We start from the raw sequence: 12123 nt of genomic DNA on the forward strand, positions 1-12123 counted from the left end.
CAGGAGTTCATTATACATGCTCTCTACTTGTATATGTTTGAAATTTTCCATTTAGAAGAAGCCTTGTTTGTATAACATAATAAAGTAGCTGGCTGAACTCATAACTGAATTTCAATGAATATATTGGTAACATGTAAGTTGAGGAAAAGCCCTTAAGCCCAGGAAGTGTGGACTTGAAACATCAAAAGGATGACATCATACATGTTATTATCTTTGCTTTAAATTTTCCAAATTCTCATGGTGCATCTTAGAAAAGGAAAGTGTTGAAGGAGCTAAAGGAAGAGATTGGAGTGTTGGGCAGATAGAAAAGAAATAGCACATATCAACTTGGAGTCAAGTCAGTTAAGTGTGATTCTTGCCTTGCCTCCAGCTCTATCTTCAGCCCTGGAGGGTTCCCAGGGCCATCTTGTACTAGACTAAGGATAGGAATGGTACTTCTGGACACTGGAACTCCGAATTGTATTGTCATGGTGTTTGCTTTCCTTATTTAGTATTAAGACTTCACAGTGAAATTTGTTTCATTCTGTGATAAAGAACTGAGGTGTCAACAAACAAGGTAAATTAGAAAAGGAAGGTAAGAATTGGAGGAGATAATAAAAGGTATTCATTAGAAGTTGTTGTCAAGGGATGCTATTACCACATTCACTTGGCTGTACACATGGATCTTCTTGTTGCTGTTGTTGTTTGAGATTGGGGTCTTTCTGTGTTGCCCAAGCTGGCCTCCAAGTTGGTATCCTCTAGCCTCAGTAATCCTGAGTAGTTGGGATCAGAGTAGCTGGGATTCAGTCATAAGCCACCATGCCTGACTTCACATGGACTATTTTTAATTATTTTTTTACAGTTTCTATTTAAGGTGACTTTTAAAAGCCAAACAACCTTTTATTATTTACATTATCTTTTCAGGTCTGACACTTTCTTTGATGACAAGACAACTGATTCCTCCTCTTAATGTCGCTTACACAGCTTTCTGTTCTTCTGTAATTTATGTAATTTTTGGATCATGTCATCAAATGTCCATTGGTGAGTTCAATACTGGAACCAAAGGAGGTAGATGAAATTTCTTCCTCAATCATTTGCTTATTGCTAAGAAATCTGATTTAAAGTTATCTTTAAGATAGAAAAGAGACAGAAGATAAATAGTTGGTTCATGCAGTTAGTATTTACATTAAAAATATAAATACTTCTTTTAGTGTGTCATTACTAGTGTCACCTAGAAAAACAGGCCACCAAGATGTTTCCCAAAAGAATTTAATGGCAGAAGTACTTCCTTGGTGAAATTGCCACATCTTGGAATTTGTCTGCCTACTACCCAAACACCTAAAAATGATTCGGCTAATATTCCAGTCTTTAGCTGGACCTATAATAGCCCAGTTCCATTGGGCTGGTTTATAATACAGCCAGTCAGCTTATTAATTTACAATGAGAAAAACACCCAAGCCCACAGCACGTTTTCCTTGCCTGAGTCAAAAGTCCATCTACTGATTTATAATTAGAAATGACTGTCAGAGGGACCAGAATAGTTAAAAGTCACCCAATCATTACATTTACTTAACCTAGGTAACACTGAATTAATCACAAAATGCCCCAAGAGGCTTGGAAGGACATCAAGAACATTCACTCTGTGAGGTACCTTTTCCTGGGCTTCCCCTTTGCACAACTTCTAGTGGCAAACTTTGAACATTCTTATCGACATACCCATTCTCCAGATATGTTTATACATTCTGTTGGTTACTATCCCATTCTTTTAGATGTGGAATGTTACTATGGCTTTTTGTTTTTGTTGTTGTTGTTATAAAAATGTTTATTATTTACCAAAACCAGTGGACCTCTTATCAAATGTTGATTGGTAACAAAATCTTGGTACAGCTTTAATTAAAAGAAGAAGAAGAAGGAAGAGGAGAGGAGGAGGAGGAGAAAGCTATTTGTCTCATTGTCATTAATTAGACTTTCTGCAATGGTCACTTAATCCAGTCTTGTTCAGGGCATTAATCAGATGTTTTGTACTTTACTTAATTAACTCCATTAAGTGTGGCTTTTTACACTCAAATACTATTCCCAAGTTCCTGGGGCACCTCACAAATATTTCCAAATTCTGACAGGAAGACCTCTTATAGTTTAGGTACTTTAAAGGAAGATTTGCCTTTGCTCCCATGTGCATATATGTCAATATGAGGAGTAAGTGAAACACTGTTTGAAACAGGTTTAGCATGATGTTGTCTTGCACATGGTAAGACCTCTAGAAGTATTGGGTACTGAGCCAAGTGCAGTGGCATGCACCTGTAGTCCCAGCTGCTTGGAAGTATCAGTTGAGCCCAAGAGTTTGAAGCCAGCTGGGACAACCTAGCAAAACCCCACCTCAAAAAAAATTGTGGGGTATTCTTCCTATTATTCTTGTAGCTTTTTTATGACCCTTTCACACCATTTTACTTTTATATGTCTCTAAGTGCAGGTGCAGTGACTGAGCCTGATATCCATTTCAAGTCAATTTCTCTTTGACTCCCACCCCATATACCCATGATGTAAATACCTGGACCACCAGCATCTAAATCCAATGAGTTGGTGACAGTATGTGGAGTCACTATTCTCTTCCCTGCTCTTTCTTACTTCCCAGATCCTTCTATGGCCACTTGCAAATAAGAAAGTCTCTTCAAATTGAAGACAATACAAAATAATCAGGCCAAGCCTTGCTTTTGTCGGTACCTGTCAGTTTGCCTGGATGTAAAACCTCACCTTCTGTCTAATATCTTCTCCTATAGGTCCCTTCTTCCTTGTGAGTGCTCTGATGATCAACGTCCTGAAGGAGAGACCATTCAATTATGGTCACCTGGTCATGGGAACTTTTATCAAGGATGACTTTTCTTCCCCCACCTACTTTCTCAACTATAACAGATCCTTAAATGTGGTGCAAACTACAACTTTTCTGACTGGGATTTTTCAGGTAGGATCAGAGTCTCTGAACTCCTGGAAAAGAAAAAAGTAAAGGGTTATAAATGGACCCCTTCTTTTAACTGCTCCTGTGGCCCATGGTGATAGATCTGGAATGTCAGTCATTTAGTTGTGGAATGTGTAGATAGGCTGACTCCTCAGTGATGAAACTTCTTCTGAAATAATCCACCACTAATTTAGGAAAAGATACTGACTGAACTTTCTCATAAATCCTTTCTCCTCTGAGACAGAGAAGGGTTTTAGGGTCCAGAGTGACACTCCTGATTTTTTAAAAAAATTATTCTAGGGGCTGGGTTTGTAGCCCAGAGGTAGAGTGTTTACCTTACACATGTGAGGCACTGGGTTAAATCTTCAACACCACATAAAAATAAGTAAATAAAGGTATTGTGTCCATCTACAACTAAAAAAAATTTAAATTATTCTATATTCTTTATCAAGAATAGGACTCCTGCCAGGTGCAGTGGTATATGTTCATAATTCCAGCAGCTTAGGAGGCTGAGGCAGAAGAATAGTGAGTTCAAAGCCAACCTCAGCAATTTAGCAAGGCCCTAAGCAACTCAGCTAGACCCTGTCTCTAAATAAAAGATAAAAAAGGGCTGGGGCTGGGGGCTTAGTGGTTAGGTATATCAAACCATGATGTTGTAAGTGAAAAATAGAAACAATTTCTTCAATTATACCTCAGTTAAGTGGAAAAAAGGGATCAATCTACCAGGAAGACATAGCAATCCTAAATCTAGATGCACCAAAAAAGAGAACATTATGAGAAGCAAAATTTGATAGAACTGAAAGGAGAAATTGACAAATTCATAATTACAGTTCATAATATCAACAAATTACAAATTTATAATATCAACACTTTTCTTTAAACAATAAAACTAGACAAAATAAGCAAGTATATTAAAAAATTCAACGATGCCATCAAACTAACAGAATTTAAAAGATATTTACAAAACAATCCATTCAATAATAGCTGAATACACATTCTTTTTAATGGACCCACCGAACATGTACCAAGATAGTCTAATACTCATTGATAAAACAAACCTTAACACTTAAAAGAATTTAAACCAGACAGAGCGTATTCTCTGAGCACAGTGTAATCAAACTAAACACATTAACAAAAAGTGAACATGAAAGTCTTCAACCACTTGGAAATTGAACAACATATTTATAAATAATCCATGGATCACAGAAAAAAAATCAAGGAATTTTTTAAAAGGCATTTATCAAAATTTGTGGGACACAGCTAAAGCAGTTCTATGGGTGAAATTTATAGCACTGAAATACAAGAGAAGAAAGGAAGTCTCACTAATCTAAGCTCCAACTTCAAGAACTTAGAGAAATAAGAGTAAACTAAACCTAACACAGACAAAAGGAAAAAAAGTTTAAAAAAAGTAAAAATCAATGAAATTTAAAATAGGAGTGTTTACATAATATGTAACTCCACATATGTAGCATTCTTGAAAGTGACAAAATTATAGAAATGAACAGATTAGTGGTTGCTTGGGGGTTAGAATGGGGTGAGAGGGATATGGGGACAATCATAACGTGGCTTCAGGAGGGGTCCTTGTAGTGACAGAATTACCCTGTATCTTGGCCATATCAATGTTAATCTCCTAGTTGTGATACTGTTTTACAAGATGTTATCATTGGGAAAAATTGGATAAAGAGTATATGGATCTGTCTGTATTGTTTCTTAAGTCTGCAAGTCCATCTAACATTTAACTTATAAATAGAAGTCTGAACTTGATAATAGCTAACATTTATTGCTGCTCATTGTACATGTACTACCTCATTTGATCCTCACAGTAACTCTCTTTATGAAGGTATGTATTAATAGTGGTCCTTATTTTATGGACCCAAAGGCAGGGAGAAGTTAAATAGATTGCCCAAGGACACACAGACTCAAGATATCAAACTCAGATTCAGTCTCAGGGCTCTCAGCCTCCAGAATTGGTGCTCTAGGTAGTGTTAAAACATAAAATAATACTTATAAAAGTGGAGACTGTGCCAGTGAAGTCAAAGAATAACCTTTAGTTGGAATGGAGTTTTCTGGGAAGGAAAGAACTATCTATTGAGCCCCTCCACATACACTTTAAAAAAAATCTTTTTATAAATTCTTCCTATAAAAATCTTTCATATAAGTTTTGTCTCACAGGCTGATTCTGACTGGTTGATAATGGCTGCCTAGAATTTTATGCCAACACAGAACCTGATGCCATATCACAGTGGGCCAGAGGGAATTCTAGGTTGATAGTGGACATTTGCCATGTACAAGGTAGAAGGAAAGGGTGGTATGAAAATGAGTGATGAGAATTTGTGTCTGTCGCTATTTTCATATTTGAGCAAGGTGTTGTACATGTTACATAATTGAATCCATATCTCTCTGTATTTGGTATTTTTTCTAGCTCTGCCTTTTTATATTTGTTCTTTTTAGTTATACATGACAGTAGAATGTATTTTGACATATTATACATACATGAAGAATAACTTTCCATTCTTGTGATTGTACATCATGGGGATGTATGTAGTATTATTCATGTTTTTTTTTAATATTTATTTTTTAGTTGTATGTGGACACAATACCTTTATTTATTTATTTTTATGTGGTGCTGAGGATCAAACCTAGGGCCTCGCATGTTCTAGGCAAGCACTCTACCACTGAGCCACAACTCCAGCCCTTATTCATGTTTAAAGATGACAAAACCAAACTTCAGGGAGTCGAGGTGTCCACACTCGGTGAGTTGGCAGGACCCAGTATTGAAGCCCGGTTCTCCAGACCCAAGAACCATGCTGTTTTCACAAAACCCCTTAAAGAAGAAGAATTGGACTGAGCTCTCGAAAGAGATAGTGAACCTATATTGGCCAAGATGGCAAAACAGAAGGGTTGGTACATAAACACAGAGGTGGCAGTCAGCCAACCACACTGACAATAAGAAGCAGCTTGCTCTACCTGGAGTTGGAGTGTATTGGGCAGTACTGACAGATCAAAGGAGACACAGGGCAGGCTGATTGAGAGTTTTGAAACAAAAATCTTTTAAAACCAAAGGATTTATTGTTCTAACTTTGTTTTCTGAGCATTTTAGTGCAGTGGAGGATGAAGTGATAACAATAGTTAGCTTTTAAACTTCCATTTTGTTCTATCTTCACCTTTTCCTGAATTGTTTTTATGAAGTTGTGCCAGTGTTCTTAACATACCCTATTATGGGGGTATGCACCCATTTTATAACCCTAGGGGTTTTTTTTAAGTATAAAAAATGGACATACACATTAAAAAAACCTCAAAGAGTAAAAATGTATATAAATTGGTGTTCGCAATCTCTAATTTCATTTCCTGAAGTTTAAGAGTTTGATATCATCCTTGAAGATCATTTGTGTATATGTTGTATGTTATATAACATATTTTTATCATATATATATATATATGTACACACATATGTAAAATACACATTTAAAATACAGGTTAAGGGCTGGGGTTGTGGCTCAGTGGTAGAGTGCTCGCCTAGCATGCATGAGGCACTGGGTTTGAACCTCAGCACCACATAAGAATAAATAAAAGGGGCTGGGGATGTGGCTCAAGCGGTAGCGCGCTTGCCTGGCATGCGTGAGGCCCGGGTTCAATCCTCAGCACCACGTACAAACAACGATGTTGTGTCCGCCGAGAACTAAAAAATAAATACTAAAAATTCTCTCTCTCTCTCCTCTCTCACTCTCTCTTTAAAAAAAAAAAAAGAATAAATAAAGGTATTATATCCAACTACAACTAAAAAATAAAATATTTAAAAAAACAAAAATAAAGATTTTGTGTCCACCTAAAAAAGTATTTTTTTTTTTTTAGAGAGGAGAGAGGAAGAGAGAATTTTTTAATATTTATTTTTCAGTTTTCGGTGGACACAACATCCTTATTTTATTTGTTGCTGAGGATAGAACCCAGCGCCCCGCGCATGCCAGGCTAGTGCGTTACCGCTTGAGCCACATCCCCAGCCCAAAAAGTAAATATTTAAAAAAAAAAAAATTCAATACAGGTTAAGTATGCCTTATCTGAAATGCTCAGGACCCGAGTGTTTTGAATTCCATATTTTTTCAGATTTTTTGATTATTTGTCTATACATGAGGGGGATATCTCAGGAATGGGATCTAAGTCAAAACATGAAAGTCATTTATGTTTCATATACACTTCGTTCACTTACCCTGAAGGTAACTTTTCTACAACATTTTTAGTGCACTCACGCTTTGCAGCCCATCACATGAGGTCAGGTGTGGAATTGAGTTGGCACTGAAAAACTTGAATTTTGGAGCAATTTTTGATTTCAGGTTTTTGGATTTGGGATACTTAACCTGCATTATATCTTAATTATGTGTTCAGGATTACATGATTCCTGAAGTCATAAATAGATTCAGTTTAGTCATTCTTAGTAAAGGTAAGAGTCAAAGGCCAAGGAGTTTGAACTGGATGCCAGTTTATTGTCCTTTCCTCTGTGAAAAGCTGCATTCCTCACAGGGATGCTAACATACGAAAGGTTTGAAAGGGTAAAGGCTTGTTGCGGTCACCTCTTGGCATTTCCTTCTTGTCAACCTAGAGGGCAGTAGATTCTAGAGCAAGAACCTGAGAGCTGACGGTGCTCTGGAAGAAAGGAGTGTGGTTGGTTTCATGCTCGTTGGGTACTTCTGAGCCTACAGGCCAGGGCCCAGCTTATTTCGTGAGTCTCCATTCACTGGGGAAAGCGAGGCAGAAAAGTTCTCAAAGGGGCCTCCCATAACTTCTTCGTTGGAAACTCTTCTTTCTGATAAGGAGTCGTGGGGCCCCTGATGAGTGTCTTTGGTGCCATTTCTGGTTTGATGCCCCTTTCTGGCTTTCTTTTTCCATCTGAACCCCTTGCAGATATCAATGGGCGTGCTTGGTATGGGCTTTCTGTCCGCTTACCTTCCGGAGGCTCTGATCAGTGCTTACCTAGCTGCTGTCGCTCTGCACATCATGCTGTCCCAGCTGACTTGTATCTTAGGGATTGTAATTAGCTTCCACGCTGGTCCCATCTCCTTCTTCTATGTGAGTAACTTCACCCCTCACCCAGCTCCTGGCCTGCAAAAACAAGTGGACCAAGTAAAGAGACTTCTGCCCTTTCCCAAAAGGAGATGTGGCTGAGAGGCAGCTCAGTCAAGCAAGTCGTAGACTTATTAGAGTCTTGGTTAACTGCAGATAGTCAGTGGGACCATGTTCTCAGTTGCAATAACCATTTCAGCCTAGCACAATTTTAATTATAATTTGGACTTTAAGTTACTACTGTATGTATCATAATTCTCCCAATACATGCCTCATTACAGACACATATCCTAAAACAACTGCAGGATATAAAATACAAAGTAGTCCCTGAATGTAGGAAAGAAATAGAATAGAAGCTCAGTTAAAGAATGTATATAGCTTGGGAAAATTAATAATGAATAGGCTAATAAGTAGAACTCCTAGGTTTTAGTTGTTGTTGTTGTTACACTGAAACATAAAGTCATTTTATTGAACTATCCTGTCTCTTTTGATCTTTTTTTTTTAATTTTTCAAGGTACTTAGGGCCTTGCACATACTAGGCTCTACCAACTGAGCTACACTCCTAGCTCCTTTAATATCTCTTATTTAATTTTTAAAAAATACATATCAGCTTCCAGCCCTCTCAATTGCCCTCGATGTCCTAGAACTGCTTGTTTTGTAACTAATCTAGGAAAAAAAAAAAAGTCCTTTTCTAGATGTAGGCAATTACTATCTCTTTCTAAGCCTCTGTAATTTTGTTTTCTTTCAGAACATAGTGAACTACTGTATAGGTCTCCCCAAAGCTAATTCCACCAGCATTCTACTGTTTCTAACTACTGCTGTTGCTCTGAGAATCAACAAATGTATCAAAGTTTCTTTCAATCAATATCCCATCAACTTTCCAGTGGAATTCATTCTGGTAGGTGTTTTTGATGTCCCAATTTCACGATTCAGATCATTTTAAATACCTACTTTTAAAGTAAATAAATAAATAGAAAGCAAGTAGCTCAGGAAGGCAAAGGTTTGTAGAGGAATGTAAAATGAAGAATTAAAAAAAAAAAACAGTGAGGGGATGGGGTTGTAGCTCAGAGGTAGAGCACTTGCCTAGCACGTGTGAGGCACTGAGTTCGATCCTCAGTACCACATAAAAATAAATATAGTGAGATCTCTTTTATTTGCCTGTTGTGTTTTTTTAATATTTTTAAGTTGTTCATGAACCTTTATTTTATTCATTTACTTATATGTGGTTCTGAAAATCAAACCCAGTACCTCACACATGCCAGGCAAGTGCTCTAACCACTGAGCCACAAACTCAGCCCATCCTGTTGTGTTTTTTTTTTTTTTCTTTTTAAGAGAGAGAGAGAGTTTTATCATTTATTTTTTAGTTTTTGGCGAACACAACATCTTTGTTTGTATGTGGTGCTGAGGATCGAACCTGGGCCACACACATGCCAGGCGAGCGCGCTACCGCTTGAGCCACATCCCCAGCCCCTTGTTGTGTTTTTTGTAACATAAATATTTCAAGATACTTAAATGTGTCAAATTTTCTTTTTTGTGTGTCTGGATTTTAAGTCAGGAAATTCTTCTTATCCCTAGGTTACAAGGGAATTCACACATTTCTTTTTAATCTTGATAGATTTTAAATTTTTACATTTAGATCACTGACCATTTGTAGTGTGTTCCTGTGTAAGGAATGGAGTTTTAGCTCTTCCTAATTGACTAACAGGTTGTCCCTGCATTATTTATGAAAAAGCCCATCTTCACACCTGTGGTTTAAAATACATACTTTATCATATATTTCATGTTCACATGTGAAAAAAAAATATATTGAATTGTGTCAAAGCCAAATATACCCTTAGTTTAAAATATATGCCAACATTGGTAAAATGTTTATTTTCTTTAAAAAAATTTTTGTAAAACTCAGGTATAGTTGACAAATAAAAATTGTACATTCTTCCTGTGTACAGCATGTTTTGAAATAGTCAAAGTAAGCTGATTAAAACTCCTATTACCTTATGCAGTTATCATTTTGTTGTTTTGTGAGAACATTTAATATCTCTTGTCTTAGCAATTTTCAAGTGCACATTATTATTAACTATAGCCACCATTCTGAACAATAGATCTCCCCTCAAAAAACTTATTTTCAAAGTACTTTTAGTTGGGTGTGATGGTGCACAGCTTTAATCCCAACAATTAGGGAGAGTGAGGCAGGAGGATGGCCTCACTCTCAACTCAAGGCCACCCTTGGCAACTTAGTGACACCCTGTGTTCAAAAAATTTAAAATATAAAATAAATAAATAAATAAATAAAAACCCTACAGGTTAGGGATGTTGCTCAGTGGTAGAGTGCCCCTGGGTCAAACTCCCAGTGCAACACATGCACACACTAATATAATGATAATAAATTTGTTTAAAGTACTATATTTATTGACTTTTTTCTTATAATATTTTTATTTTTATTTATTTTTTTTTTTTGAGAATTTTTAACATTTATTTTTTAGTTCTCGGCGGACACAACATCTTTGTTGGTATGTGGTGCTGAGGATCGAACCCGGGCCGCACGCATGCCAGGCGAGCGCGCTGCTGCTTGAGCCACATCCCCAGCCCCTTATAATATTTTTAAATAGGGTTTTTCCCCTTATGAAAGTAATACAGGTTCATTCTAGAATTTTTGAAAAATATATGAAGGTTTTAAAAAACAGGGGGAAGAAATTCCTATGGTTACAACTGCTCAAAGTCAATTACTATTAATATTTTTGTATTTTCAGTTATTAATTCCCTTATTATTTCCAACACACAATAGGCCAATACTTATAGGTGAATACTGAAATTTTTCCCATTTTCTTTTCTTTTTTCTTTTTTTTTAAAGAGAGAGAAAGAGAGAGAGAGAGAATTTTTTTTTAATATTTATTTTTTAGTTTTCGGCGGACACAACATCTTTGTTTGTATGTGGTGCTGAGGATTGAACCCGGGGCCGCACGTATGCCAGGCGAGTGCGCTACTGCTTGAGCCACATCCCCAGCCCAATTTTCCCATTTTCTATGCAGAAATTTTGTTTCTATTTTGATATAGTTGCAAACACAGTGTTATTCAGCCTTCTTTCATTTATATAATACAACAGTAAAGAAAATGGGGTAGATGGGATCTTGATTTTGCCTGATTCATGTGACTGGTAAATAGCAGAGCTGGAGATCACTGCTGTTCAATGAAAAGGTGGCTTGTTTCTTTCTTTAAATTTGCAAAGAAGATTTATCTTTTGAAGTTATAAATTAACATTTCTACTGTGAAGAAGACATTTTCAGAAATAAAGCTCCGAGTTTTAAAGTCAGCATTTCTCACATTGAGATTGCCGTCCCTGAGAATTACTTTCCCCTTAAGTAGTGTTCCGTGGTAGAGACACAAAGTTCACCAAATATCCACATGTCCCCTGCATCTCCCAGTTGTTGTCCCCGGACATTTCATTAGATCATAGCATCACAGATAAGCCAACTGCTGCCCTGCTCTGTGTCTGGTTGAACTCTTGGAGCAGATGCTGGGAAAAAGAATTATGTGTTGAGAGAGAGAATAGAAAAAAGCAACAATATAATTATTATCTTAAAACTTGGTACTTAGCATGCCTGACGCCCTGGGTTCCATCTCACAAACAAACAAAACCTGGGCATTGAGGTTTCTCATCTCTGGTTTATTTTGCTTTGATGTGAAAGCTTTATGATGAGGTATATAGATTACTAGATTGTCTATTTTCCCTCTAGTTGAAAGTTGGGGACTAGGGCTGGAGATGTGGCTCAAGTGGTAGCGCGCTCACCTGGTATGCGTGCGGCCCGGGTTCGATCCTCAGCACCACATACCAACAAAGATGTTGTGTCCGCCGAGAGCTAAAAATAAATATTAAAAATTCTCTCTCTCTCCTCTCTCACTCTCTCTTTAAAAAAAAAAAAAAAAAAAAAAGTTGGGGACTAAAGAGAGAACTGCAGTTTTTACAACAAGTTTGGGGCTGGGGGAGAAAACAGATAATTACTTTGCTAAAGACATTCTTCTTGATGATATCAAATGCTGCTTTCTATTATTAAGGGTTTGACATTCAATTCTCACTAATATACCTCAACAATTCATTAAAAGACTTACCTTAGTACAATATACCTGGATCTAAAAGCTTT

At 36.9% G+C, this 12123-nt stretch overlaps 1 protein-coding gene and 1 long non-coding RNA gene across 6 annotated transcripts in view; one reads left to right on the forward strand and one right to left on the reverse strand.

The window, feature by feature from the left end:
* Positions 1–12123, forward strand: part of Slc26a8 (solute carrier family 26 member 8) — a 68655-nt gene that overhangs the window by 15642 nt on the left and 40890 nt on the right. For 2 of the 5 annotated variants that reach the window (XM_078020123.1, XM_078020120.1), the window contains exons 4-5: positions 904–1047; positions 2757–2938. In XM_078020123.1, coding sequence (XP_077876249.1) covers positions 904–1047; positions 2757–2938 — 326 coding nt within the window. Of the gene's footprint in view, positions 1–903; positions 1048–2756; positions 2939–7828; positions 7994–8735; positions 8886–12123 lie in introns of all 5 variants that reach the window. The other 3 variants (XM_005318891.4, XM_040282564.2, XM_078020121.1) reach the window with 3 other exon arrangements.
* LOC144366241 (uncharacterized) overlaps positions 7390–12123 on the reverse strand; it is a 73972-nt gene continuing 69238 nt past the window's right edge. The window contains exon 2 of the long non-coding RNA XR_013425227.1: positions 7390–8026. This is a non-coding gene — a long non-coding RNA (uncharacterized LOC144366241). The remainder of the gene's footprint in view (positions 8027–12123) is intronic.

The sequence above is a fragment of the Ictidomys tridecemlineatus genome, chromosome 8, assembly GCF_052094955.1.
Source record: "Ictidomys tridecemlineatus isolate mIctTri1 chromosome 8, mIctTri1.hap1, whole genome shotgun sequence".
NCBI classification, from domain to species: domain Eukaryota; kingdom Metazoa; phylum Chordata; class Mammalia; order Rodentia; family Sciuridae; genus Ictidomys; species Ictidomys tridecemlineatus.